This window comes from Melanerpes formicivorus, unplaced genomic scaffold (assembly GCF_026170545.1).
Source record: "Melanerpes formicivorus ecotype bairdi unplaced genomic scaffold, bMelFor1.0.p_v2 SCAF_81, whole genome shotgun sequence".
Lineage (NCBI taxonomy): Eukaryota > Metazoa > Chordata > Aves > Piciformes > Picidae > Melanerpes > Melanerpes formicivorus.
The window spans coordinates 1157824-1185263 of NW_027142433.1; the positions used below are offsets into that span (position 1 = coordinate 1157824).

General features: G+C 50.3%; 1 protein-coding gene across 5 annotated transcripts in view; it reads left to right on the forward strand.

The window, feature by feature from the left end:
• MTA1 (metastasis associated 1) overlaps positions 1 to 24987 on the forward strand; it is an 87397-nt gene extending 62410 nt beyond the window's left edge. Inside the window, exons 14-21 of one of the 5 annotated variants that reach the window (XM_068164609.1) lie at positions 968 to 1157; positions 1683 to 1772; positions 3396 to 3548; positions 4539 to 4574; positions 10728 to 10739; positions 15703 to 15734; positions 18496 to 18647; positions 23328 to 24987. In XM_068164609.1, coding sequence (XP_068020710.1) covers positions 968 to 1157; positions 1683 to 1772; positions 3396 to 3548; positions 4539 to 4574; positions 10728 to 10739; positions 15703 to 15734; positions 18496 to 18647; positions 23328 to 23466 — 804 coding nt within the window. In that variant the 3' untranslated portion in view covers positions 23467 to 24987. Of the gene's footprint in view, positions 1 to 967; positions 1158 to 1682; positions 1773 to 3395; positions 3549 to 4538; positions 4575 to 10727; positions 10740 to 15702; positions 15735 to 18495; positions 18648 to 23327 lie in introns of those variants that run through there. The other 4 variants (XM_068164610.1, XM_068164612.1, XM_068164611.1 and 1 more) reach the window with 4 other exon arrangements.
• The last annotated feature ends 2453 nt before the right edge of the window (positions 24988 to 27440 follow it).

Sequence of the window (27440 nt, forward strand, 5' to 3'; positions counted from 1 at the left end):
GACAGAGAAAAAGTGCACATTGCCCCTCTCTCCTAGTCATGCCCTTGCTGTAGGGTTCCTTTAGTTTAACCCCTCTCCAGGCCTCTGTTTGCCCTCTGAAGCTACCTAAGTGCTGAGGTAACTGCCAAGTTTTATCAGCCTCATTATCCCTCTCGTTTGGTAATTAAAAGTGTGTATTCAGTCCCCCAGGGGAAAGCCTCATTCTCCCCACACTGCAACTTCTTTTATTTTCCAGCTGTGGGATAACAAGATACTGCTTCCATTATTTTGTTGGTTGGCTCAGTAGCTTTTCCTGGAGAAGATGCAGCTTTGGCACTGTGTGGTCACTGCCTTTCAGTAGCATTCTGTACTACATGCAGTGGCTGTTCCATGCATTCATGGAGGTCAGAGCAAGAAACCAAAGAGGTGTTCCTGCAGCTTTTAGACAAGAATCTTCTTGCATGCTCTAAGTTTGCTGTGGGAAGCAAGCCTGTGATGTGTGTTTTAGCCATTCCTTCTGGTTTTCCTCTCCCTCTTACAAATGATGTGGTGTGAAGAGTTTGCATTGTATACCCAGAGTAGCTCTTGGGTGTCTGAATTTGCAGGGTCTCTTTCTGTTGTCTCTGTAAGCACTGAATCAGGTGACAGCACCAGGTGACTTCTTCAGGTCTGGCTTTTGTATCCCTGCATTAAAACTCGGGAGAGCACGGAAGTAAATACTTGCTGTGAAAGAGAAAAGGTTTACCCTCATTTTATCTTTTCAGGTATTTCTGGTCTGCAGGAATATGCCAAATGTGGATGTGTAAGATCTGGGGAATGGGGGTTGCTGGGCTGACAGTGTTTGGGTCTGCAGTGCTGCCTCTGTTCCTGTGTCTGTGGGTCAGCAGCTGGAAGTGGGGTTAGAGTATGTTCTTCCTTTGCTTTAGAACCCAGCCTAGGCTCTAGCAATTACACTTGAGAAACCATGCTTCGTTTCTTCTCTTTGTAGAGTCCTCATGGGGTGCCAGTACGAAACAGTGGGAGTCCCAAATTTGCCATGAAGACACGGCAAGCTTTCTATCTGCACACCACCAAGCTGACCAGGATTGCCAGACGCCTGTGCCGAGACATCCTGCGGCCCTGGCACGCGGCGCGCCATCCCTACCTGCCCATCAACAGCGCGGCCATCAAGGCAGAATGTGAGTGGGCCCGCGGAGGAGCCCCTTGGGAGTTCCCTTCCTACAAAGCCTTGAGTGCCAGCCTCTTCACATCATAGCATCACAGGATGTTAGGAGTTGGAAGGGACCTTCAGAGATCAGAGAGTGCAAGCCCCTGCCAGAGCAGGACCACAGAATCCAGCACAGGTCACACAGAACACATCCAGAGGGGGCTGGAAAGGCTCCAGAGAAGGAGACTCCACAACCTCTCTGGGCAGCCTGCTCCAGTGCAATTAGTTTCACAAAACCTAGCTGTACTTGAAGAGCATTCTAACTGATTGCAGGCTGGACAGAGAACTTTGACAAGCCAGGAGCTGTTTGGTTTCAAACTAATTGTTTGCTGATACATGTGGTGTTCTTCTCCATTTGTTGTGTCCTGCTGCTGCTGAGACATGCTTGCAAACTGTAACACTTCTTCTAATTGGAAAGCTCTTCCAGAACACTTGAGTTGTTACCTATTAATACCTGGGTGACTTTACCCTCCAATGCTTTCTCTTTGTTTTGCAGGCACAGCACGCTTGCCTGAGGCATCAGAAAACCCTTTGCTGTTGAAGCAGGTGGTTCGAAAGCCTTTAGAAGCAGTACTCCGGTATTTAGGTATTGAACCCCCCAAACAAACTACATCAAACCCTGCTAGCTAGTTCTGCCAACCATTTCCTCTTCCATTTGCTTCTGGATTTAGATGATGGTTCTGAATTAAAAACCAAACCATGAAAACCTTCCTGTGAACTTTTTTCCTACTTGGCTTGCCAGCCCCAGTGGCTCAGCAGGCCCCTCTGGGCTCACAGAACTCCTTCAAGTGAAGGAGGGATGTGTTTGCTGTGGTTTCTGATGTATGTGGGGACAGGTTGCAAGGCATGAACATGTTTTGGGAACAGCTGGTCAGTCAGCTGTTCCAGTTTTTGGGCTGTCTGGAGGCAGTTCCTATAGTTGGGACCTTCAAGAGGCCTCTTGGGTTAGGGACAGCACTGTGTCCCACAGTCTGAGAGTCAGTTGCTGACTCTTCTGTGCTGGAGCACCCTTTCTTCTTGGTTTGGGGTTTCTGTGTTTTTCTTGAGGTCTTGGACCTTATCAGCTGATCTGTCAGGGGAGTACTGAGTAGATCTGTCTGGAACTTCACTCCAAGTTGTAGGGGCTGGAAGCATCTGAAATGATGCTGCGTGACATGCCAGCTCTGACTACAAACGAAGGCCAAATCGTTTTCCCTAGTGCTGCCAGTTGCTAGAGATACCCTGAAGACATGTCTGAGGCTGTTAGAGCAGGCTCCTGTGAGTCTAACCCCAGGAAGCTAGCTTGGACAGTATCCTTTGAAGGCTTCCAGATTAGCAAGGAAATTGATTGCCTTTTTATTCTGATAGGAACCACTGGAGTTGTTGTTTCTTTGAACATTTTGTTGATGAAATACTGTAAGGCTTAGAGTTTATTAAATATTTACTGCTGCTCTGGTGAGTGTGGTACTTCTGCTGTATACTAATGAGGTACTCAGGCTGAGAAACCTTTGGATGTGTGTAGTGCAAGCAAAGAAAGCCAGTAGAAGAAGTCTTGCAGTTGGATAAAATCCTGCTTTTAATAGCTGTACAGGATGTAGAGTGGGGTTTGAGATTTCCTCAGAGCTCTCTCAGGGTCAACATTTCCCTGTTGAGCTGGGAGAAGGGAGTGAGGGAAATGAAGGGAAGCTGCTGGACTGGCAAGAACTTTCTCAGCCTTTTCAGTGGAAGGGCTTGTGCTTGATCTCTGCCTTGGCCAAAAGCCTTAACTCATCCTCAGGGTGTTCTTTGTGATACTGTTTTGAATCTCGATTTAGTTTGGCCACTTTGCAAACTGTTTTTTTACAACCTTGCAGAACTGGTGAGGTTGGAATTTTCCCCAGAGTTTAGGGTGTGCCATGACTGCTCAAAGATGGCCTTTAATAGAGAGCCATCCCCAGAAGGATCCCAAATTATTGGGAGAAAAGTGGTTTGGCAAGAGATACTAAATACTTTTGTTACCAATGTTTAATTGAGGGTAATGTTAGGTCATTGATTTTGAGCATTTTCAGCATGGCTGAGTTCTCAAGTATGCTTTAAATGCTTCATATAAATAGCACTCTCCACTCAGAGTTATTGACTGAGGTGGTTTGTGTGTAAGGGAAGGTGTACTGGGTCACCTTGAAGCTTGCTTTCAGGTTTGTACTCCTAGTGCCTTTGCTAATGAACCCCCCTCCTTGCTGTCTCACCACAGAGTCTCATCCATGTCCTCCGAAGCCAGACCCTGCAAAGAGCTTGTCAGGTTCTCTCAACAGCCTGACCCCTGCTAAGTTTACTCCTGTCATTAACAATGGGTCCCCAACTATCCTGGGAAAGAGAAGCTATGAGCAACACAACGGAATGGATGGTAAATACTGCTCTGCAAACCCTCTCTTGCCAGTGTGGGCTTGGCCTCCTCTCCTGTGGCTGTGGAAGGAGGTGATCTCCAGCTGTAGTCCTTTGTAGATAATCCCAGTTGCTTATTCTTCAGGGAGGTTATTTTTTTCCCCCTTTGGTAAAAGTCACTTGGCCTGTTCCTCCTGGGTGAGGCACATGTGTACTGCCTGGGTGGTGCTTGCACAAAGCTGCTGTGCTAGTGGAACTCTGCCTGGCTTGGCCAGCCTTGCAAATGGGACAGTGAAGGAGAAGTTTCTATTCTGGTTTTGAGTAGTGTGAAGAAAACCCAAATAGCTTTTTCCAGTGATGCTTCCTTTTTCTTTGGAGGTTTCCAGTTTTTTAACCTGTAGGTAGTAACAGTTCCCAGGTGGCTTTGCAGGATGTGGATGCACCTGGCTTTCAGCAAAGCTGTCAGAGCCTGCATGCCCCTGGCAAAGGCAGACCTGCTGTGGCAGAGACCTGCTCCTGCCCTGCAGGAAACCAGCATTTGCTTTTCTTGGCCCTGTCACCCAGCACCTCTGTGCAGTGGAGTCTGGGCTTCATCTCCTCAAGAAAGAAAAGCAAAGAGAAGGTGTTTGAAGTGGGAGACAGACATAGGGGGGTCCTGGCATGGACTCCAGGACTCTGTTCTGAAGAGTTGCTCTTGCCTGAGAGCCCTGGGGAAGAGAAACTGCAGGCTTTTTCTCAGGTGAGGACAGGTCAAGGGTCTGGTCTCAGTGGGAGTAAGACTATGGCAGGTAGCTTTCCTTAGCAGGGGGAAGGAGCAGTTGGTGTAGTGGTGCCTGAACAGAGAGGGAGCTACAGGGAATCTCTCTTTTTTTTCACCTTTGTGGCTTGTCTGAAGTATAATTACAAACATTTGATTTCTTGCTGCTTGTGTTTTAACGTTAAGAACTTGTGAAACTGCTGCTGTTCAGGTTGCTGATGTGATGTTTTTCTCTTTTCACTTGTGCTCTATCAGGCAACATGAAGAAGCGCCTGTTGATGCCTAGCAGGGGTAAGACCTTGAAGCTGCGCTCAGCTTATGCTAGGAGAGTGATATTTTAGTTTCATCTGCTGGCTTGTCTGTGCTTTGTGGCTATGAGTCTATGTGCACCTTCTGTGTTGATGTCTGAGTGTTCTGTGGGTAACCATTTCCAGCCATGGTTATGCTGCTCACCTTCCAGGCTTTCCACCTGCAGATGGCAAGCTGTGCAGCTCTGCTGAAGACCTGAGGGGCGATGTTCAGAGCCCATTGCTGAGTCCTCAAGAGCACACAACAGTTTTGTGGCAGTTCTGTGAAACTGTGGAAGGCTCTGAGGGTTGGTTTGAAACTAGGTGTGGTGTCACTGTTGGACTTGGAAGAAATTGAGTTGCATGTGTTCTGAACTACTTTGAAATCACTTTGGCCAAAGGAAATAGAACGGGTTTTGAACCTGGCACAGGTTACAGAGCAGTCTGTTCAGACTGCTGGATAGGCCTCAGGAGCTTTAGCTTGTGATAATGCAGGCAACATACAGATGATGTCACTTCAGCAAATCCCATAGAGCAGACCAGGTGTGAGCAGTTGGGACATCCAGGTGCCATCATGAGACAGGCAAACACCAGACTTCAGCTTGTGTGTTCCTGTGGAGCGACTGCTGCTGCATGCCCTGCCGTGTGGGATGGCTGAGGCAGCGGCTGGCTGCTCCCACTGGTCACATGCATGCATGTGTGAGTGCATGGGCAGAGTACAACACGGAGGAGCACAGTGATGGTCTGCTCTCTTTGCATCTTTACACCTTGGTACTGTGGTGCTGAGTTTTTAGTGGCCTTTCACACTTTGGTGTTTTGGGAAGAATAACCAAAGCCTGCTGCCTTGGTCAGGTTAGCTTCCTGAGAAGCTTTGCCCGGGAATGAGCAATGTAGATGTGGAGCAGCTCACTGAATTTCTGCAGCTCCCAGTGGCTACCTGCATATGGCATGCCTGCTACTCCCTGCTAAATGCCCTCCTCAGCAGGGGGACTGCTGAGTCACTCAGCAGATTACACCCTCCTGAATCTCTGAGGTCTTGTGGCCTGACAGAGGGAAGCAGAAGAACAGGTCCTGCTCTCAGGAAGGCTCTGCACAGAGCACTGGATCTGATAACCTGAGACCCTTTGCTTCCTCCAAGTGGAAGGCTCTTGGTTGAGCATTTTAAGTTGTGTCTCTGCTGGAATACATACTGGATTAGGTACATGTTAGTCATAACAGTTGCTGGAGCAGTGCAGCCCCAGGATTTTTAGTGATGTACCTTCCAGGCTCCTCACCATGCCTGTTTCTCTGGCACATCCATGCAGAGCTGTGCAGGGGCTGGCTCTCACTGAGCACCTGCTGCTTTATCTGCTCAGTCTCTTCCTAGCCAGCCACTGAAATACTTGGAGTAGTGTTTGTTCCTGTAACTGCTAGGTAGCAGAACATGATTCAGTGCCAGAAGCTGTGCACCTGCTGGGGTAGTGAGTCTCAACTGGATCTCTTGTTGAACAGTTCAGCTGAAACTTGTTGCTGAAGATTTAGCTGTGAATGGAAAACGTTTTCCATGCTGCATTTCTGACATCCAGAATGTTTTATGACCCTGGATTGCTGGGAACCCTGCCAGGATAGAGGGAAGGGAACCACCTGCAAGGAGACAAGATTTAAATAACTTGGATCAAGATCCTCTGGGCACAGGGAAGCAGATGGTAGAGGTTTGGTGGATCTGTTCCTGGCCTGGAGCCAGCCTGTGTACCAGTGCCCCTCAGCACTGCTTCCCAATGGCTTGCATGTGAGCTGGTGAGCTTTGCTAGCTCCAGGCATGGCTGATGCTGGTTTCCTGTGCTGTCTCAGAACTAGGAGCATGATGCTGAGGCTTCTCCTTGGCTCTGGATGGAGTCATACAGGCTTGCTAATTTGGGGGTGGGCTGCTGGTGGGAAGGAGGAGGTCAGAGGAGAGAAAAGGCTTTAAGTTGGATCCATTGTGAAGGAGAGAATGGCAGCAAGAGTAATGAAGCTTGTGACCAGCATTCAGGAGCCAAGGAGTTAGTATAAAAGGACTGAAATAAACCCTCCATCCAGAATGACTGAATTTGGGATTATAGCTGACCTAAAAGAGAAGAAAAAGATTGGTGAGAGTAAAACTGAGTTGTTGTGACCACTGAGGGTCTTCATTTGTGTAGCTCTTATGGATACTGCAGGAAATGGGGAGAGGTTCTTGCTGTTTGTGCTTTCCCCCTCCCCTTAGTGATGCTTGCTTTGCTGGCAGAGAGGCTGAAACTGTTTTGTGCACAAACTAAGCTGCAGGAAAGCCACTGTCCAGCTGGACTGGAGATGTTAGCCTACTGCCATGCTACATGAATTATCCAGGGGTGGTTTTGCTTCCTGCAGATGTGCTGTGTTGGTGGCACCTGGAAGATACCTTACAGCTTTGACTGGTCACCCTGTCAAAGTCTCAGGCATAGAATCAGAGAACTGGTGTAGTTGGAAAAGACCTCTGAGACTGGCTGGAAAAGACCTCTAAGACATGTGGCAGTGGCCAGCTGTTGGGGGCAGCTTTAGCTGAAGTCTCTCTGCCGGTGCTAAGATCCTTCTGGTGCTGGGCTGTTGCTTCAGAGCTCGTGGGAGAAGAATGTATACTGTGAATTATGGCTGGTTGCTCTGCTGGTTGCATCTGATGGGTGTGTAAGGCTTTCCTCATGGCCAGAGCATAAAGCAGTATCAAATCCAGAGATTGCTTCGCAGGGAGCAAGCCAAGCAGCAGCTTGTACTCCTGCTTAGTGTAAAGCATTGAGAGCCACATGAATCCCTGTGTCTGGTTGGTCTGAAGCATTGAAATCCCAATGGCATCTCCTGCCTCTCTTCAGAATTGGGCTGCTTAAGGTTGCTGCAAATCAAACTGTTCAGGTAGGGTTGTGGTTGTTTCTTCAAGCAATGCTGCTGGAAGATTTTCATCCAAGTCTCTACCACCCATGGTCAGTGCTTGGAACTGAGCCCTCGGGACAGTGACTGACTGAGGTGCCTTGATGAACCTTGCTGTGTGACTGCCAGCACCATCCCTGAGGGCTCCCAAATGATGGCTGAGGCTGAAGAAGGGCTTGGAGGTGGAAGACCAATTAGTCTGTGGGTGGGTGTGGGATGGTTAGGTTGAACTTTGTGTGAAGAGACAGTAATGGGAAGAAAAGGCTGGGAAAAGGAGAGCCTTGGTTGTGAGAGAGCAAGGAGGAGAAGGAAAGGAGAGTGGTGTTGGAGGGCTGTGGCCAGAGATAGCTGAAGCTGTGGAAGCTGATGAATGTAAGAGCACTGGAGACTGCTCCTTTGGAGTACTGGGGTTATTTGTTTGGTTGTTCTTGGGTTTGTCTTGCTTCTGTAACTTCAGCTTAACATAACTTTAACTTCTCTTTGTCTGACTGATCCCTGCTGAGCCCTAGAGAGCTGAGCTTTCTCAAGCTGGGGATGTTACTTGTCTGGCCAGGCGCCTGCAGTTTGGCCTGGTGCTTGAATTCTGAGAACAGGAAAATATTCTTCATCTCTCTCTTCCTACCATCTCCACTCTATAGGAAGAGTGTGAGCCCTTCTTCTGGTTTGTTTTCCTCTTCTTTAAACTGCACTGAAGGCATCATTTGCACACAGAGTGTCCTTCCCAGCTCTCCCTCAGCACTGGGTTAGCATGAGCAAACTGCTGCCCGAGCCTGGGTTTGGAGTGTGAAAAGCAGGTGGAGTCCTGCAGGATGTCTCATGCAGCCAGGTGCTGAGAAACTAACAGCTCACTGCTGCTTCATTAATGTTCTGGGGCTTGACTGACAATACTTGCCATGAAACTTCCTCTGAAAGAGCATGTGTTGTGTTCTGGCCCTTGTTTACTCTTTTCCTTGCAGATGTGCAGTCCGGGGGCTGTGTGATACTTGCCCATGCACATTGCTGCTGGGGGAAGGCAGGGAGCACTGTTAGAGGTGGTTGGGGCTTTTCCTCCCTTCTCTTTTACAGCATGCTGGCTTTCATATGATCAAACTTGTTTTTCAGGGTCATCACATGCCCTCTAAAATTGGCAGAGAGGGAACATGAATGAGCAGCTGAAATAAAGGGAAGGCTTTTCCCAACAACAAACTTGCATTGATGAAATGGTAGCAGATCCAACGCTGAAAATTGGAGAGGGTTTCTAGAAGAGCCATGAGAGCAGTGAAGGGCCTGGAAAACCCCCTGCATAGTGCAGGCTGCTTTTTATCACAGTGGAACTTGTAGATGTTTGTCCCTGCTGACAGGAACAGCAGAAGTGTGATAATAGAGGGCTTTTCAGTCTGGCTGGGAATGGAATAATGAGCTGCAGTGGCCAGAAGGTACAGCAGAAAAACCTTGGCTGGAAACAAGCTGCACGTTTTTGAGTGAGGTTAATTAACTGTTGGGATACCTTGCTTCTGCTGCTGGAGATTTCTGAACCAAAATGGAGTGGCAGTCTAATGTAACATGTTCTGGGTTATTGTTTCTCACCTCCTCCTGGGGGAACACAACTAAACTCCTAGAGCTGGGAGCATTCATCGGCCTGGCCTGGCATTGGTTTAGTTGTCAAGAGCTGAGCATGAGAGTGGAAATGCTGTTCTAGATCAAGGTGTCAAGGTGGGAATATATGGAAGTTCTCCAGTATCATCTCTGTAGGGGACCAGACTTCTCTCAAAGATAGTTTCTGACTTAGCTGTTGCAGGAGGTTTGGACATAGCTGTATTGCATAAGTTCCATTAGAATGCTGCCTTCATCAGCGGTGTGGCCCTGGCCAGCCCTCCAAAGTCAAGGATAAGCAGGCAAAGGAAATCTCCCCATCCAAGATGACTGTAAACAGCAGGGAGTATTGGTTCTTTGATGAGTTCTGTGGTGCATGGGGAAATGTCCTGGCTTGAGCTGTTGCTATGCAGACCAGAGTAATGTGACTAGTGTCAGGAGAGAAAATACTCAGTGCTTCTTAAAGGAAAGACTGTTTCTTGCCAGCAGCAGTACAGCTGGGAGGAATGACAACTTGCTTGACATGCTTTTGGAGACCTCAGGAACTGTGTGCCTGTGCAACTTCCTAGCTTCAAACTCCATGCCAAAAGTACAGATGATTTTTGAGAGCAGTATTTAGGATTTGTATTCAGATGTCAAGTGAAACTTCGTTCACTTGCCTTTAGCTTAGCCATGACACTCACTGCCTTCAGTTTCTTTTAGTGTTAAGGAGAAAGATCTGGAAATGAAACTGAGAGACAAGCATCATGCTCTGTGGATCAGCTAGTGAAAAGCATTTCATTTAGGAGGGACAGCATGGAGTGAGATGCAAATGGTGGTGGAGAGGAGAGAGCATTTCCCAGTGCCCTGGCAGGGGGCAGGAGTAATGAATCTGAAAGGAAATGACTGTACAGCAGTGCAAGGGCAGAACTGCACATGTCCCACTAGGACAAAGCCCACATTTGTAGTTAATTGGGATCTACATGCATGATACAGATCATACACACACACCTCTGTGTGTGTGAGGTACTCCCAGCTCTAAGAGCAGTGAATAATTCAGTGGCTTCTAGTTTCCTAGCTTAGATCAGAAAATCCCTAAGCAGTGAGGTGCATGGGTTTGTTGCCTCTTGTTTTTAAGCACTCAGTAGGTTACAGCCAGCCAGACAATATCCTGATGCTCTTTTGGGAGCATGGGTGGATGGCATGGAGGAACTCAACACCACGAGAGACAGCAGCTCTCCATTCTCCATACTTGTCCAAGTGGAACTACTGACTCACTGTAGTCAGATGACACTGCCCAGGAAGTATTGGTAGGGTCCTGGGAGTGCTCTCAACAGAAGGTGCAGCTTTGCAGGAGCAAAGGTGAGGGGCTGTGAAGCAAATGAATGTGAACTGTTAGACCAAGCATTTTAGGCAGTACCATCCAAACCCCATGAGGTTAGTGGAAGGAGGTGGGTGACAAACCACTACTTACCTGAAACTAAAGCTCCTCTCTGTGCAATCTCCTTTGGAGCTACTGTTTGTTTGACATGTCTCACATTTACCTGTCCAGCAGAGAACTGTGGTCACTTCTGTGTTTCATCACCACCAGGCACTCTGTGTTTCTCTGCTTGCTGCATGGGGCTGGGCTGCTGTGTTCTGCACTGTGACACTCTCCTTTTTTTAACCCTGAATCTCTTTTTTCCTTCTCCTTTGCCAATCTTGGTAGGAACTTACTTAGGTAAGTAAATTATGACTTTCACATTGGGTTTATGTGCAACAGAATTTGAAGAGAGTGTTAGTCTAGGTGGTGTTTGGTACAATTTATGCTCTGCTCTGCTTGTTGCACCTACATTGCTGAAGGTTGATAGCCTTTGGTCGTTGGAAGGTGGACACTCAGCCTGCTCACAGCAGTAACACACTCCTGGCAGTTTAGAGAGAGGGCTGCTGAGGCAGTCTAAAGCTTGCAGAAACTGTAGGTGTGACTGTGGCAGCCCAGAGGCTTCTTCACTTCAACCAGCAACTTAGAGGTGAACTCCTTGTTCATCAGGCCTGATTCATGCAAGTGTGGTACTGTTGATGTTTCTGTTAGTGCTGGGAGGAGTCCCAGGGGAAGGATTGCTTTAGGGGAAGGAGGCTGCATAGAAGGGTGCATGGACTGTTGCAAGCAGTGCATTTCAGTACAGTGACCTTGCTGGTGGGGAGTGTGTGCATTAGATCTCCACACTGGTTGGGACTGAAGATGTGCATGTGAACACTGCTGCTTATTGAATCTCCTGCACCATACTGCTCCTTGGGAAACTGCAGTTGAAACCAAAATGCCATCTGGGACCAACTGCTTGGTGTCCTGATTGGTAAAAAAACTAGAAACCAGGAATGATTCTCCTGTGAGATCAGGGACCCTGTGTGTGTGGTGAATATGCTGAAGATTGGAGTTAGTAAGCTTTGAGAAACTAATTAGGTTCAACAACTCTCAAGGTATGTCCAGGGGCTGGAAGCTGGACTGCTCTTTCTCCTGGGTGTTAGAATCAACTCTGTACAGATTTCCTTTGCCTAGCTGTGAAATGGTGTGTGAACACACAGGCAGCAGTGTGTCTGGTTAGGCTTGGAAAAGCACTGGAAGGTTTCACTCCATCAGAGAAGTGGCCATGGTTGGTACTTACTCTGCAGCTTCCTTGCTGTAGTAACTCTGTGGAAGCAGCCCTGCACTCCAGCCTGCAGCAGATAGCTGCTGGGGTTTAGGCTCTCCTGCTTTTCAGTAGGTCAGCTGTGTGTTGTGTGGGGCTGGCAAGAAAGCAGGCTGAATTTGAATGGTGGGAGTAGGTTCTTGGATGCTACCATTCAGATGCTGAGGTCCTCCTTCTGGGAGGTGGGAGTGGATCAGCAAAGAGCATTCACATCTACTCTCAGGCTTCTAGTGGGATCAGATATGCTGGTTTGCTTTCTGTGGGGAAATTAGACTCCACTGCTGCACTGTGTTGTGGCTGCCTGTTGTTCCCACAGCGTGCTGCTGCTGGAGCCTGAGATGCTCTCTCATTTTATTGTACTGGCTTGGCAAATCTGAAAGCATTAGATTCCAATGATAGGAGCCTGTTGGAGGCTGGTTGACTGAGAGGTTGTCCCCTTCATCCCCAGAAGATCAAGCTGCAAAGCAAGAGCAGTAATAAGAGACTTGGCTTGCTGGTTTTGCTGGTCCTTCCCCACCTGTGTTTCTGTGGGTGAAAGCAGATTGGGCTGCAGCTTTGATACCTCAAGAGTGAAAGGATCATTAGGGCATAGTAACCTGCTGTGGCTGGTTTGGAGCCAAGAGCTCTGTGCTGCTGCTTGAGGAACAGTTCAGAAGTCTCTGTCAGTAAGCTGTGGGGGCTGGAGGCATGCTCTGAGAGTATCAATCATTCTCTGCACCCTGCTAGGTGTTCTACTGCCAGTTCAGTCACAATGCAGAATCCTCTGTGGCAAAGGACATTCATCTGCTCTGGACATCTGCATTAATCTGCAAAGGACATCTGCTCTGCAGATGCACCTCCAGTTTACCTCCTCTTCCTTTACCCTCTGGGACTCCCTCCTTGTTGCATTGCACAGAGCAGGCTGACAGAATGACTTGAATGGCAGGAGTTTTCCCTAGGACTTTGCAGTGGGAAAAACCATTTAACATTGAGTTTGTAGAGTGCATTTCAGCTTCTGTGGCTGCAAGAGAGTGGGAGACCTGCTTAGATTCTTCATTGTGGACCTTTATGGTTTGTTGGTTTGCAGTTTGGCCGGTCCTGAAAACACTCCTGTCTTTGCTTGCTTGGGGTTTTTTCTCTCTTTTGGAGGAGTTCAGTGTTGCTTCTGATGTGGGGCTGTTTAAATTCAAGTAGTTGGACCTCCAGTGTAACTGAAGGGAATAGTCATGCTGTCTTGTGGCTTCTCTGGACACCCCTTAATAAAGACAGGGCTGTTCTGCCCTGGAGAGGACCTGCCAGAGCTCTGCCATACCTTGCTCCTGCTTATGTCCATATGCTGTCTTACACCTGCAACCTGCTTGTGGATGCATGTCTGTGAGAAGCTTGCTCTCAAACTTTGGTCAGTGACAATGGAGCAAGCAGCTTGGGGAGGCCCCAGCCTGATGTGCTGAGGTAACCTCCCTGCACCACTTCTTGGCCAGAGGTGGAGGCTCGGTTTTGTTCTTACAGGTGCCTGTCTCGCAGGCTTTGTCTACTGCCTGGAAGCCAGCACAGCCTTTTGGGTGAGAATCCGTTGTTTCTGGTACAGATAGATCCTGCTGGTGGGACAGCTGGTCTGTATTAAGTTACAGATCAGCTCTCTGCAGCTCTTCAGTGGCAGCTGCAGGTGAAAGTTGCCTGTTTCACAGCAGGCTGCAGAGGCTTTTAGTGTGAGTCCTCCTTTTGGTTTATGGCACACTAAAGCTCATCTTGTAGTGTGGGTTTTCATTCTTGGTAGCTCCAGTTAGTGCAGTGTGACTAAGGCAAAACTCACAGAGTGAAGTGATTGTGCTAATGGATAGCTCATTGCTGTGATAGCAAGAGTATGAATTGTACTGAAACTCTGGCTGTATTTTGTGTCCTCTTTTCCTGGAGCAAAGAGCTGTCCTGGGCAGCTTTAGCCCCGAAACAGCAGCTTAGGCAGTGAGCTGTGTCCCTGTGGCTAGCCCTGCTTCTCTGCTTCTGGAGGGCTCTGAAGCTTTGGGACTCGGGCAGCAGCAGTTCTGCTCAGCCCTCACTCCCTCTGTATCGGTTTCAATGTCTCTCTCCACCGCAGAATGCTCTGGGTGAGCTTTGGTGTTCCTGAAGTGATGTCTGTTGTGCACCCAGCAGCAGCCATCACAGCAGCCACCTCTCAGCTGCTCCTGTAAGCCAGTCTCTTCTGGCATCAAAATGCTCCTAGCACGAGGAAAGAGCTGGCGTGGGGCGTAGGTAAAATGGAACGTGTGGCTTCGGCCGCCTCGCATCCCTCGCTTCTCCTGTGAAGGGAGAAAATGGTATCCTCCTGTGATGGAAGGGGAAGGAGGAGAACAAGTGCTGGAGCTTAGCTCTGAAGCCAGCATATTCAGGTTGCGTCCTGCTGGCTGTGCTGTTTCCCAGCACCCACGGAGCTCTCTGTCCATCCATCCCTGAGCGGCTGCTCACAGCTGTGTTTTGGATGCGAGTGCTGCTCCCATGGAAAAGGAGCAATTATCTGGAGCCTGCATGGCCTTTGTCAACAGCCAGAGGTTGTCACTGGTCTTCTAACTTGGTGCCTGGTACATCTCTCCTACAGATTTGATGGAAATCTTTTTGGCAACTTCATCTTTAGAGATACTTGAGCACAAAAGTGCTGCAACCCCCCTGAAACTCTGCTCATATCTGACATGGCTAACAGCATGCTTCTGCCGAGGGTGGAAACCTCCCTTGTGTATCAGCTGTGGATTTTAACCTAGTGTGATGCCACCCAGTGCCCAGGAAATGCCCCTGTGCCGCCTTCCCCCCGCTCCTGATGCACTGCTGTGCCATGTGTTTCCTGGCATGCTTCCTGTGACTACTCAGTGTTGGGTTTCACCGAGGAGAACCACAGGGAATGTATTGGACTGAGTCAGGAGCTGTGAAAGCTAATTTTTGCTGGATTCTTTAAAAGCCTTTGCTGTTTCATCACAGCTTCACTCACTGGCAGTGGGAGGTTTCAGAAGTCAAGCTGGGGAGCTTGCTGTAAATGTGAAAGTAGGGTTCATAGTAGTCATTGCTGCAGCCAGTGATAGCCTTTGCTGATGGCTGTCCTGTAGTACCTGTTGGATTTGGTGTACCGATGCTTTGGCTCTCAGGCAGAAGGGACTGAGAAGGATGTTTTGGTGCACTGTTGTTAATGAAATGGTGTTTGCTGGGAGCACACATCTTGGAAAACTAAAGGGTGCTAGCAGAAAGGTTTCTCAGGGCTCCAGTCCCTTCCCTGCCATGCCCTGCTGCCTTATGGCCACACATCATCCTCTAGTACCACAAGACCTTCGTGTGTCCCACAGGGTCTGCACAGCTACAGTACAGCTCAGTCCATGCTCTGGGGCAGCGTGCTAGGGTTTCTGCTAGTCTGGCAAACAAGCTGGGCTGATCAAGCCACTGTGCTTGGTGCTTTCTGGTGCTGTTTGGTGCTGGGGAAGGGCTCTGTGTGGTGGCTGGAGCCGCTGTGCCCTGTGACTGAGGGAGCTATGCCTGTGGAGGTACTTGCTTGTGTTAGGTTCAGTAGATACAGCCTGGTTGCTAACAGCTTGTAGCTAATGTCTGAGCTCAAGAGTTCCCTGGGGATCCAAGGATGATAGGAAAGATTTTATTTGTTGCTGTCTTGACAGTGTGTAATCCCTTTCACTTTCTCCTTGGTGTCAGTAAATTCCTCCAAAAGGAAGCCAGAACAGCAGAGTTCCCCCAGCCTGGAGGGAAACCACAGGTCTGAAGGAGGAGGTCTGCTTCAGAGGTAGCTTGAAGAAAGGTGTGAGTTAAACAGAGAAGTCCAAGTGAATGGAACATGATTTGAACTTGGGGCCTCTGCTCTCAACCATGTTGTTAAGGAAGCTCCTCTGTCAGTGACCCCTCTAGGAGGGGAGAAGTTAGCTGGGTAGAGAAGTCTGACTGTAGCACAACAGCCCAGTGCGATGCTAGCTGCGTGTGTTTTGATTTTGTACTTTTCTGTCTTGGCAAAGCAATGGTCTTACCAGCTCTATTCTCTTTCCTGTTTGTTAGGTCTGCCTAACCACGGACAAACCAGACAAATGGTAAGAGAATGTTCCTTTAACCAAAACAGGGAAAAGCAAAGTTGTTAACCCATGCTAGATAGACGACCCCGTTGCACCGCAGTGTTTCACTGCCATCCTTGCTGTTTGCAGCTGCTCACGCCTCCCCGCCCCCTGACGAGCTTAAACCAAGCCCAGACAGACAGCATGCTTTTGGACCATGTGAAACATCCAATACAAACCCAACCTCAACTCTGTCCATGTGTGCACAAACGAGATTCTGTTTGGAATAGGACATCTTGTTTCTGCTCGTGCAGCAGTGGCGTGGCTGTTCGTAGCAGAGCCCTGGGATGTGTTTCTAGGTGGAATGTTTCCCTGGAGGAGGAAGGTTTAAAGGATGGAGGGGGTTGAGTTTCTGTTTCTGTTGTTTTTTTCCTAGTTGGTGTGCAAGCTGGGTGCTGAGACTGCTTGGGGTTTTGTGTTCTTTTTGGGGTGATTTGAGTGAAAGGTGTGCCTAGTCTTTCCCCCATGGCGCTGAGTTTATCAGAGGACAGAAGCAAATAGCCAGTCTGATCCCTGTGGCTCTGGCAGGATGCTCTCTCAAGGAAGTCTTCTCAGTAGGGAGGGGCCAGCACAAGGGCTGTGCAGCACCTTCCCCCTTACACATGGCTTGTGGGAGAGAACTTCAAGCAGAAAGGGTTTTTTTTTTCCCCCAGCAATGATTTGGTGTTGCTAAAGTGGTGCTTGCCTCATTGCTGGAAGTGCCACAGCGTCTTGGCACCAGTGGAGAGTCACTCTGAGACGGGGCACTCAGCTGTGGGGGGGACTGGTGGTCACTGACTGGTGGTCACAAGCATTACTAAAACTAATAATGTCCTTGGATGGTGTGCAGTGTCCTGAGGGTAGGCTGGAGCTTGAGCATGCTGGTCTGCTTGTGATGATGAATTCATTTGGTTTGGTACTTGAGCATCTGATCCAAAGTGGTAAATTGTGTCCCCCCAGGAATTCAGCTTCACTTCTTGTCCCAGGGGAGACTGGCTACTTGGTTGTGTCTGCTGAATAAATCAACTCAGTGCAGTGGGGAGAAGTCTGTGATGACTGTTCACTTGTTTGGGGGTGAAAGCCCTGAACTGCCTTGACTTCTGGTTGCTTGAAGTGTGCTGCTGAACTGGAAGTCAAGAGCCCACACTTCAGGATGTATCATTTGGAACAGACTGTGCAGATAGAGCGAGGGGAACCCCTGCCAGGTGTTTCCAAGAACTTCCTCCAGAGTTTTCTCTGTGCATGTAGCAGGTGCAGAGGAAATATCCTTTGCAGCACTAATGAAAGGACTTGCTTGGAAAACTCTGGAAGGGGGGGAGGGGAGGAAGGAAAAGGTCTACTCGAAACCTTTTCCTTAATAAAATCTCAAGTGTAAAATCAGTCCTTGAGGTCTTTCAGTGGTCTGCTGCAGTGCTGGAGTTGTCTTGTGTAAGATGGAGCTGGGCAACTGAGAAATGACATTGTTAGTGCCCTTGTGCACAACAGCTTGAAAGAGCTTAGGGCTTTGAAAGGTGGATTTGGGTTGTTGAGCTCTGAAGCCTTGATTTCCTACAGGAAGTAGATCTTGATAGCAAAGTTGACAAAGGCTGATCAAAAAACCCCAACATCTATCAATTTTTGGTGTTTTCTCCTCAGATAGCAATGAGATGGATGCAGGGGGTTGTTGTTTTGGGTTTTTCCTTGGCTGAGAGTCTGAAGGCTTCAATTTCTAAGTCAAATGTTAACATTTGGTTGAGTTTTTGTCATAACTTGACACTTACGGACTCCAAGACCTCATGTCCCTACCTTTCACTTGGAGGTGGATCTCAGTTTCCCACTTCATGGGCAGCAGGGGAAGCCTCAGTGCATGGAAATGGGCTGCCCTCAGATGATGGCCTGTGTGAAACACCAGAATCTCCACTGGGCTGTTGCTGACCAGCTTCAGTTCCTGCAGATCCATTTTGCCAGGCCCTTGTTTCGCATCCTTCCTGCCTGTCCAGTGTCACTGATTGCAGTGGGATTTCTCAGTGTGCTAGTCAGCAGGAATGGACTTCAGATGATCAAGGACAGCTGCATTTGAGAGGCTTAATGCTTTGCTCCTTTTCAACTGCACCTCTCTCAGTAACAGCTCGTGGCTTTCCTGTTGGTCGGAAGGGGCTGCTGTGGGTCTGAGACACGATGGCTGTGTTGGATCTCCCAGCAAAGGCTTTGTGTGGGAACCCTGGGGTGTTAAACAAGAGAGAGTTGATTGTGAAAGCTGCTAAGCTTTGTAGGACTGGTTTTGTTCTCAACAACATCTTTAATGACATGCTGTCCTCCTTAATTATTAACCTTCCCCAGAACAAAGAGGATATGGGTAAGTCTGGTACCCCAGGAAAGCTGCTGATTGTCCTCTTGGATTTGTGGCTACGTTTCCTCCCCTGAACTCCACAGAGTCAGTCTAGGTTTATGGTGGTAGCTGAGATCCAAGCCTAACGCTCACATCTTTTGAACTTGATGTCATCTTTGAGACACAAGCAACAGCTTATTGGTCATGCCTTCCATTTATGACTTGTCCTGTCGCTGGAGTTTTGCTGTCCTATTGCATACTGGAGGTGCTTCACTTCTACCGCTTGTGGACGATCGCTTCTGTGTGACTTCTGTGTTCAGCCTTGGGCAGGAGGGGGAATACTGAGCATAAGCTGATAGGAAAACTTGCATTGTCTTTTCCTGTGAGTGCTTAGCACATGCTACTGCAGGTCTGTTGCAGCCCCTAATTGCGCTCTTTCATGTATCACGTCAGGGACCAAGCCGAAACTTGCTGCTCAATGGGAAATCATACCCAACAAAAGTCCGGTTAATTCGTGGTGGATCCATGCCTCCGGTGAAAAGGAGGAGGATGAACTGGATTGATGCTCCAGATGATGTTTTTTACATGGCCACTGAAGAAACCAGGTAGGACACTTGGCATTCCAGAGGATGTTAAAGGGAGGTCTTTGGGTTTGTGTTGGTGGGGGTGCTGCAGCTGATGTTGTGGTTCGATGGGGAGATCTGCTGCTCCAGACTGAATGCAGGAGACCACTGCTTGTGCTGGGTGGGTAGAGGCTGGGATACACCCCTTCGTGTCTGGGGTGCCTGATCCTGCACTCCAGAGAAAGCAGAGTCCTGTGAGAGATGGGCTGTAAGGGGAGGAAGGCCAAGGTGGGGAGTTGACTGGCTCAGACCTGCAAATGGCTTTGTAGATCTCACCCCTGTCTCAGTAACAGGACAGGAGCCTTCAAGCATGTGCTGAGGAGCAGAGCCTCCCATAGACAGAGCTCTGCATGCCCTCTTGTCTGCTCTAAGTCTCTTGTGTGACCTCTCAGAACGTCTCCTTGTGTGTCTGAGCACGGAACCCTGCAAGTGACACAGTGTTTCTGGGGCAGAGTTGCCTCCTGTTGGTGGTTTCTGTTTGCCACCAGGAGTGGTGAGATCTAGCCCTGCAGTGCCCATCTTCCTCCTTTGGTGGTACTGCTTCTGCTAGTCCTTCTTCTTAGTCTGCCTACAGCATACCAATAGGAAAAGAAACTTTCCTTGCTGGAGTTCCACTTTAAATCCAGGCTGCTGACAGAGCAGTAGAAGCTATGTGACCTGACCCCTACAGCAAAGCTCTTGTGTGCATGTTTCCAGTACTCTGCAATTCTTAGGATGGGAGGACTGCTCATGGGTGTGGTGAGAAAGACAGACATGTTTGTGTGGTTTCCTCCCAAGAGCCATGGGTCACCTTGAAGAGGTCAGAGCAGAGCCCCAGCCCAGCTTTTCAGCCCTCTGTGCAAGCAGAGCTGCTCTCTGGCTTTTGTCTGTCTGAAGCCTGGAGCTATCAACACTTCCAGTATCAGAGTCCCAACTTGCCTTCCTCTCCAGTGCTTAGCAGAGATGGAGATGGGATGGCTGGTTGTCTGAACCCTTAGAAGTGACCAAGGAGGTCAGGAGTTTCCTTTGTCTCTTCCTGGTACTGATGCATTTGGCTCTGCTCTGAGTGTATTCATTTGTACAGCATGAAGTGCATAGTCAGAGTCCTGACACCCCCAGCATCCCCCTTGGTCTGCAGAGCATTTCAAGTGTCAAGTGGCTGTGCTGTGGGGCTCCTGTCAGAGCTGGGCTCCACTGACAAGCCAGGACTGGTAACGTTCATGTTGCTGACCACCAGTCTGTTGGATTACCAGATTTCAGTGCAGGAAACCCTCCTGTTAGAACCCTGAAGAAACATGACATTGATTTCCTGCTCAGGTCAGCCTCATTCCTATGGACACCTGTAGTACAGCTGTGCATTTCACCCCAGCTCATATCTTGACCTCATCTTTCCCATCTCCTTTTCTGTTCTGTGAGGTGCTGTGGCAGTGAGCAGTGGGATCCTGTCTATAACTGCAACTGAAGCGAGAGGAGGAGTTGGTTTTCAGGGGAAGCAGCTTCCTTACTCCTGTTGTCCTCTTGCTGTAGTAAGGAGGTGCTGGGATCCTGCTGCAGCCCTGCAGCTCTGACAGATTCCCGTGCCATTGTGGGTGCAGGGCACTCAGTCTCTCACTCAGTCCTGAGGTGTTCAAGGCTTATTTGATCTACAAAACATCTTTGTCATGCTACCCAGAGGAAATACTGCAGGTTAATGGGAGTAATGTCTTGGTACTACCAGGAGGTCCTGCCCTTCAGTTTGCGCAGAACAGTGAGAGTGTTCATCAGGCATGATGTTGGTTGTGAGAACAACTTACTGTGCAGGCACAGAACCTCCTGCTTGTACAGAACCCCTGGCAGAGGCAGGAAAGGTCAGTCCCACAGCACCCAGCACAGCTCGTGTGCAGCAGAGGCAGGAAAGGTCAGTCCCACAGCACCCAGCACAGCTCGTGTGCAGCAGTGGTAGTGCAGCTCAGTGAGACCTCACCTCTTCCATTCAGAGCAGAAAAAGACCAGGCAGCTCTGTGGAAGAGCCTCAGTGCTGTGCTGAGAGGAGACGTGTGGCAGGCTGCTGGGAAGCAGGGAAGCCTGAGCAGTGCAGCCCTGGGAGCGGCACAGCTTTTCTGCCGGGCACTGCACCTCTGACTTGCCCCTGAACCATCTGCCGCATTCCAGCGTGGGGAATGCAAGAGTTGTTTGTGAGCTCTGGAACAATCTGAGCTTTGTGCTGCCTCCATGGCAATCAGGCTAGCAGTGGTTTCTGCGTGTCATCCTCCAGCTGAGGGTCAGGCTGTGTTTTCACTCACAGCAAGCAGGTTGGCCTCCAGTCTTACACCCCCCACAGCCCTTCCTCCCCTCTTTGTGCAGCACTCTGGAGAATGCTGCTAGCAGCCTGGATTGCTGTGAGGGAGCAGTTGAGAAAGCTGGCCAGTTGAAAGGAACACATTTTTGGACCAAGCCTCACAGTAAGGGACTGGGCAGTTATAATTCATGCAAGTGGAGGCAGCAAGTGACCTGCTCAGAATCTAGAGCTGCTGCGAGACACACTGCTGCTGGCAGCGTGTCGAATTGAGCGCACGTCGATGCTCCGAGCGGCTCTGCTGGCTACAAGTAGATCAACTTCAGCTAACTGAGTCTTGGAAGAATCATGACATTGAGATGATTTTTTGTCTTCCTCTGTTGTTTTTTTTCCCCCACTGCTGCTTTGTCACCCTGTGCTCTCCTCCCCTGCTCAATGGCCTTTCAACTTCAGAAGGCACTGGAGAAATGGGGACACTGAGCGAACAAAAGCTGTGTCTCTCTGTTGTGAGCACTATAGAGCAGGCTTGTTCTGCTCAGTGAGCAAAAAAAGCAAGTGGAGAGATGACCAAATGTGGCCAGAGTGGGTTCAAAATCTTCATCTGGGGCTGATGTGTCAGTGCTGCTGGGGGTAAAGGCACATTTTATGGGGAGCAGGTATTTTGTCTGGTTTGCTCAGCAAACAGCACATCTCAAACACAGAGATGGGAGCAGAGTGATAGACTTCATCTCCATAAGGCTCTGTCTCTTCAGTTGAAAAGCACCACCAAGGCAATAAACAACCAACTCCTCCTCCCACCCCCCAAAAAAACCCCAAACAACAAAATGGTTTCTTGAGCCTAGTAATGTTAACTAACCAAAACTGTTGCTGTTGGGGATTAAAGGGCAGTTGAGTTGTGGGCTGTAAAGCCATGAGGCTGCCCTTCCTCTAGTGCAGTATCAGGTGTAATGGTAAAGCCAAACAGTGGTTAGGGTGGAAGCCTGTAAGGTTGGCACTGCTCCCCTGTCAGGCCTCCCTTGTGCCCCAGTGCCTGAACAGAAGGCTGTGTACAGTGGGTGCTGGTGGACTGCTCCTGTCAATATTGATTGCTTTCCTTTCTAATCTCTCTGTGCCTTGGTCCACCACAATGTCCTCAATCTAACTATGCAGTACATTCTTCACTGCTGCTGGGTTTTGGGGGTTTGTGGGGTTTCTCTAGCTTGGAGCCTGGCATGGGCACAAGGAGACAGGCAGTCACTCTGTATTGTCTGCTTCTACCTTATTTTGCTGACATTTAAAGCACCAGTGCCTCCTCTCTCCATTCTCTCCTTTGCTTTCTCTCCATGAGGCAAAGTGCTTCCTGCACCTGATGAGACTTGTTGCTGCTCCTGCAACATGTGCAGAAACTTAGCAAAGGCAGGGTGTGAGTGTTGCCCATTTCTGGGCTGGGCACAGGCCGTGGGGGAGAAAGAAGAGGGACAGCCAGCCTGTTGGTGCTCCCAGAGAGAGGGAGGGCTGTGTGATGGGTTCAGTGGTTAGTGCCCATTGTGGAGCTCCCCTGCAGCAGCTCAGCCTTGAGCTGTAGCTGCATGGGAGACCTGCTGTGGCTGGCTCCTGCCGTGATGGGCTGCTTCTGAAGAGGCAGCTGTGTGCAGCTGCTGGGGCTGTGCATGTCAGAGGGCCCTGTGAGAGCTGGATGAGCAGGCAGGGCAGTGAGCAGCGTTGCCAGAGGAGGTTTGGTTGTAAGTTGGCTTTGTGAGTCCCACACCGCTGCCAGCAGCGCGTCCAGCCGGCGTGTCTGCCTGCATCAACAGAGCCGAGTGCTACAGGAGCTGCCCCTCATAGCTGCCTCATCTGTGGTACTGACAGCAGGAGACCCTGGCCCGAGGAGGCTGGACCAGAATGCCTCCTGCTCTGCAGGGGAAGGGTTCTGGAACAGAATGCAATTTCATCAAGATTAGTGGGTTTACAAATCAGAAAAGAAAAGCTCCTGGGGAAGATGTTGCTGAAACAAGCAGTGTCAGCCCACCCCACAGGCTCACAGGACGTCAGGGCTTGGAAGGGACCTGTGGAGATCATCCAGTCCACCCCCCCTGCCAGAGCAGGAGCAGAGAATCCAGCACAGGTTGCCCAGGAACACATCCAGAGGGGTCTGGAAAGGCTCCACAGAAGGAGACTCCACAACCTCTCTGGGCAGCCTGCTCCTGGGCTCTGGGACCCTCACAATGAAGAAGTTCCTCCTCATCTTGGGGTGGAACTTCTCTCAGCCTCTCCTCCCGGGGCAGTGCTCCTGTCCCTGGAGCCCTCCGTCGGACTCTCTCGAGTGCCGCTGGCTCCAGCCCGTGTGTGTGCAGCCGGGTTTCGCCGGGAGCAGCCTGCGGCGGCTCAGCCTGTGTCTAACCGCTGCCTCTCCTCCTTGCTGTCCGCAGGAAGATCCGCAAGCTGCTTTCCTCCTGCGAAGCCAAGCGAGCCGCCCGGCGCCCGTACAAGCCGATCATCCTGCGGCCCGTGCAGGCGGTGCAGCTGCGCCAGCCCATGAACGACGAACCAATCATCATTGAGGACTAGCGCCGCCCCCAGCCTCTCCTCCGGGCTCTGCTTGAGTTTCTATGGCTACAGCCTGGAGCTCCCTGGCGAAGAGAGGGAACTCTTGAGGAACCGTTTTGCATCTTTTACACCCTTAAAAGGAACTCGGCCCTGCTCTGAGCCCCTGACCACAGACTGCTCTCTCTCTCGCGCTCTCCTCTCTCCTTTCCCCCTTTCTTCCCCCCCACCCCCTCTTTCTTTTAAGTTTGTTTTATTTTCTTCTTCTATTTTTTGGTAGTCTCTCTTCCCCTTTGCTTCTACCCCTTTTGTAGACCAGGGGGAGGGAAAGTAAGTTTAACTTATTAAGAGAATGTGGACTAGTACTTTTTAGCTTTGTTTTGCCTCTTCTGATGCTGGAGGAGCTCGGGCCCCCGCGCTGCGAGCCAGCTCTCCCTGCCAGGCCGTGTTCTGAGGCTGTGTTGTCAGAGGGTCTTCTGCTTTGGGTTTCTGTTTCCATTTTGTGGACGGTGCCATTTTTTTATTTCCTTTATATGATTTCTTTTGTAGATAACTTTCCAACCTCTCACTGATCTTTGGAAACAGGAGCTGACAGCCAGCCCCAGGTTCAGCCAGTTTGCTTTGGTCCTGTCCCTTAACGTTTTTCGGATCGTTTCGCACGGCCGCTTGTGCGCAGGCACAAGACAGAAACAACTCAGGCTGAGAAAGGAGTGAGCTAAGGACTGAAGAACCTTGCAGAACATTACACTCATGTTGTGTGCAGTGGAGGCCAGGCTCCCAGGATTAGGTGACCTTCCTCTAGAGATCTGTCCGTGGCATTTCTCCCAGTAACCAGCAGTTTGCGTGCTGCCTTCTCTGACATCTGGAATCCTGCCTGCTGGTATTGCCACCAGGAGCCAGCGGTAGGCCCAGCAAGTGTAATGAATTGCTTTGCTCTGGCTCCAAGAGTCAAGTACACCAATGCCCAGGGACATTTTGCTTAGAACTCTGAACCTGTTTGTGCATCAGTGTTTTGGACACATCTCTGCCAGGGCGAGGCCTGGTTTCTCCTCACTTGCGTTCTGTACGTTCCCCGTTTTGAAGGGAATCTCAGTGACACCTGGCTTTTTATTTCAACACGTTGTGTCTGAAACTGAGTGGGTTTCCCCCTCCCCCTTGACATTTCTTGTGTTTGAGGTTTCTTGCATCTCTTGAACTTCTTCTGTATTTGCAAGTCTGTATGATTTCTTTCTCATGTGTCTTCTCATTGCAGCGCATTTGCCGAATGCCCTGCCCCCTTTGGAAAGGATGTAAGCTGTCATTTGCAACTTGTGCTGACCTGTACGTGTCCCTGCCTCCAGCAGACACAGCATGTAATACCCCCCGAGTCATTCCATACGTGTCAGCGGTGAGATGAGCCAAAGTTGTATTTGGGTTATCACAGTCCCCTCTGTGATTCTGTGCAACTCTGCTAACCCCCCGGGTTAGATGGAAAGGAATCCCCACAAAATGAAAACAATTCAGTTAACTTTACTTAATAAACCTGGAAAGTGAGCTTTTGTGAAACATCTGCTTTTTGTCTCTTCTGAAGCAGCTGCTGGGTCCCTGGCCGGGGCTGTGCCCTGCCCAGCGCGCTCCCCTGCGCTCCTTTCTTCGCACCCCAGAGCTGTGTTCCGCTCTGGAGCCTGTGCCTGCCCTCACCGTGTGCCTCTGCAGCCGGTGCAGGGTGAGAGTCGCGCAGCTTGATTCCCCCCCTGCGCAGCTTAAACGTTCCCAGCACTTCAGGCTGTGACTCCCTCTCTCCCTCCTCTCAAATGGGGCAGCAGATGCAGGCTCTGAGCAAGCCTTCTGTCCGTGGTGGCTCACACACCTTGCTGCTCAGGGGCATGACTCCGGCGTGCGGCAGAGCGAAGTCCCTGGGGGTCAGCGGCTGGCCCCACTGCCACTGAAGTGCTGCTTCACTTCTGCATCACTCCTTGCTGGGCTGAGCAAAACCAGCTCAGGGGTTGGTCTCATTTGCTGCTCGGGGAGTGGTTAGATTTACTCTGTGGCTGTGAGTAGCTCTGCAGCTTAGCAGATGCTGTAAGCGTGTCCTGGGCTGCTGGTGACACTCTCCTATCCTTCACTTAAAAGCAGGAGGGGACGTGGGTTCCTGAAGGACTTGCTGTGTAGGAAGGGCTCCAAGCTTACTGGCTGGAAGCCTCCAGGCTGTGTACAGTGGTGCAGGACTGCACCAATGACATTTGGCAGCTTTCCTTCACCTCCATCAGGCTGTAGGGCTGACACAATGCTGCTGACTGCAGGAAGGTTGGGTAACACTTGATTTTTCTCTGGGAGGGAAAGCTCCCAGGGGTTCATTGCAAAATGAAATCTGAAGAGATCCCTTTGAAAGAAGGCAGTGCCTGAACTGGGTTCAGCCTCTCTGCAGGGGGGTGTAGAGCTGATGCCTCAGCTGCAGCAGGGGTCTGTACTCTGCCTTGGTCTGCTGGGAGCGTGGAAATCCCTGGGTGCTGGGAGCAGGCTCTGGTTGTCGTTTGTTGGATGAACTGTTCCTGAGCCTGGGGGAAGCTGTTCGGGCGGGGAGTCACCACGTGGGGGTGCCAGCTCTGCAGTTTGCAGCCACTTGAAAGCTTTCTTGGAGCAGCTCCACAGATGACTCTGGGAGTCAGTCCAGGCAAGCAGAAAATATCCTGTGCTGCCCCAGCTCTGAGGGATCAGGATCCCTTGTGTGCCCTCTAGCATGGATGCAGACCTCACTCCCTTGTGTCTCGCTGCTTATGTTTGTGCCAGCTTGGGAGGAGGGGCTGGCAGATACCTAATGTTGGCTGAGGAAGTGCCCAGGGAATGGCAGGTCCCACCACTGACCTATCTAAGCCTGAGCTGTCACTTTCTTAAGCTGGCTGTGCTGATGTGTTGTTGCTGCAGGCACGATGTGTTGCTGCTGCAGAGCCTTGTAAAAGAAATCAAAGGTGTGTACAGCTGGGGCAGTGTTCCATTTCCAGTGACCTTTCCATCCTCTGCTTCCACCTCCTGAAGAGCCCTTGAGATTGTAGGGAACAAACAGCGATGGGCTGGCAGTGAGAGGCACCGCGCTGGCTCCGTGGTGCAGAGCCTGGCATCTGCAAGTGCTCGCTCACCTGGCACAGGTCACATCTACCACCCTCATCCCCAGCCTGTAGTCAGTGCTGCCACAGGCATTTGGCTATTCCCTGAGCCATGCCCATGCTTCACTCGCTGCTCTGCCTGGCAGAGGTGGGGGCAGCCCTGCCACGGGCTCAGCTCCTGCCCCTTGGAGCAGGCTGTGCTTCCTGCTCACGTGGACGGAGCACGCTGCCCGCCAGACTCGCTGCCTTTCACAGGCTCGAAAGCAGCAGGGAGCTGCTCAGGGAGGACTTCTGAAACCAAAACAGGAATCTGAGCATTCCTACAAGGTTTGGTGGGAAATGTTTTTGTTACAGACTGTTGGGGGTTGGTTTTCTGTGGGATTCTGGGTTTGGGGGGTTTTGTTTTTCATTTTGCATTTCACCAGCTTGTCAGCAGCAGCTCCTGTGCTCCCCTGCTTCTGATGCTGTGACATGAAAGCAGAGCACTGTCTGTAGCAGCACTGTTGAAACTCTGTGGAAAAACAGCAAAGCATGACCAAAACTAACAGTTCTGAACCTGGCATTCCTGCTGTGGGAGGAGGGCCCTAGCAGGGACACTACTGGAGAGCTGCAAGGCAAAATCCAGGCTGAAACTGCCTTTGAAATGGAAATTCGGAGCCCGTGCCAGCTCTGCTGCAGGCTCTGGCTCTGGGAGAGAGCATTACACAAGCCAGGCCTTGGGAAGCCTGAGTCTCTCAGATGGTCACTTTGCATCACGGGGGAGCTGCTTTCCACCACTGAGCTGTGAGGCCGTGGAGGAGGAGGGCACAGTTCACCTGCTCAGGCAGCAGCAGGCCTGTGCTGCTGCCCTGGTAGTGCTGTGGGGGCTGGGCAAGCTAGAGGCATTTCAGAGAAGACCCAAGAATGAAGTCAAGG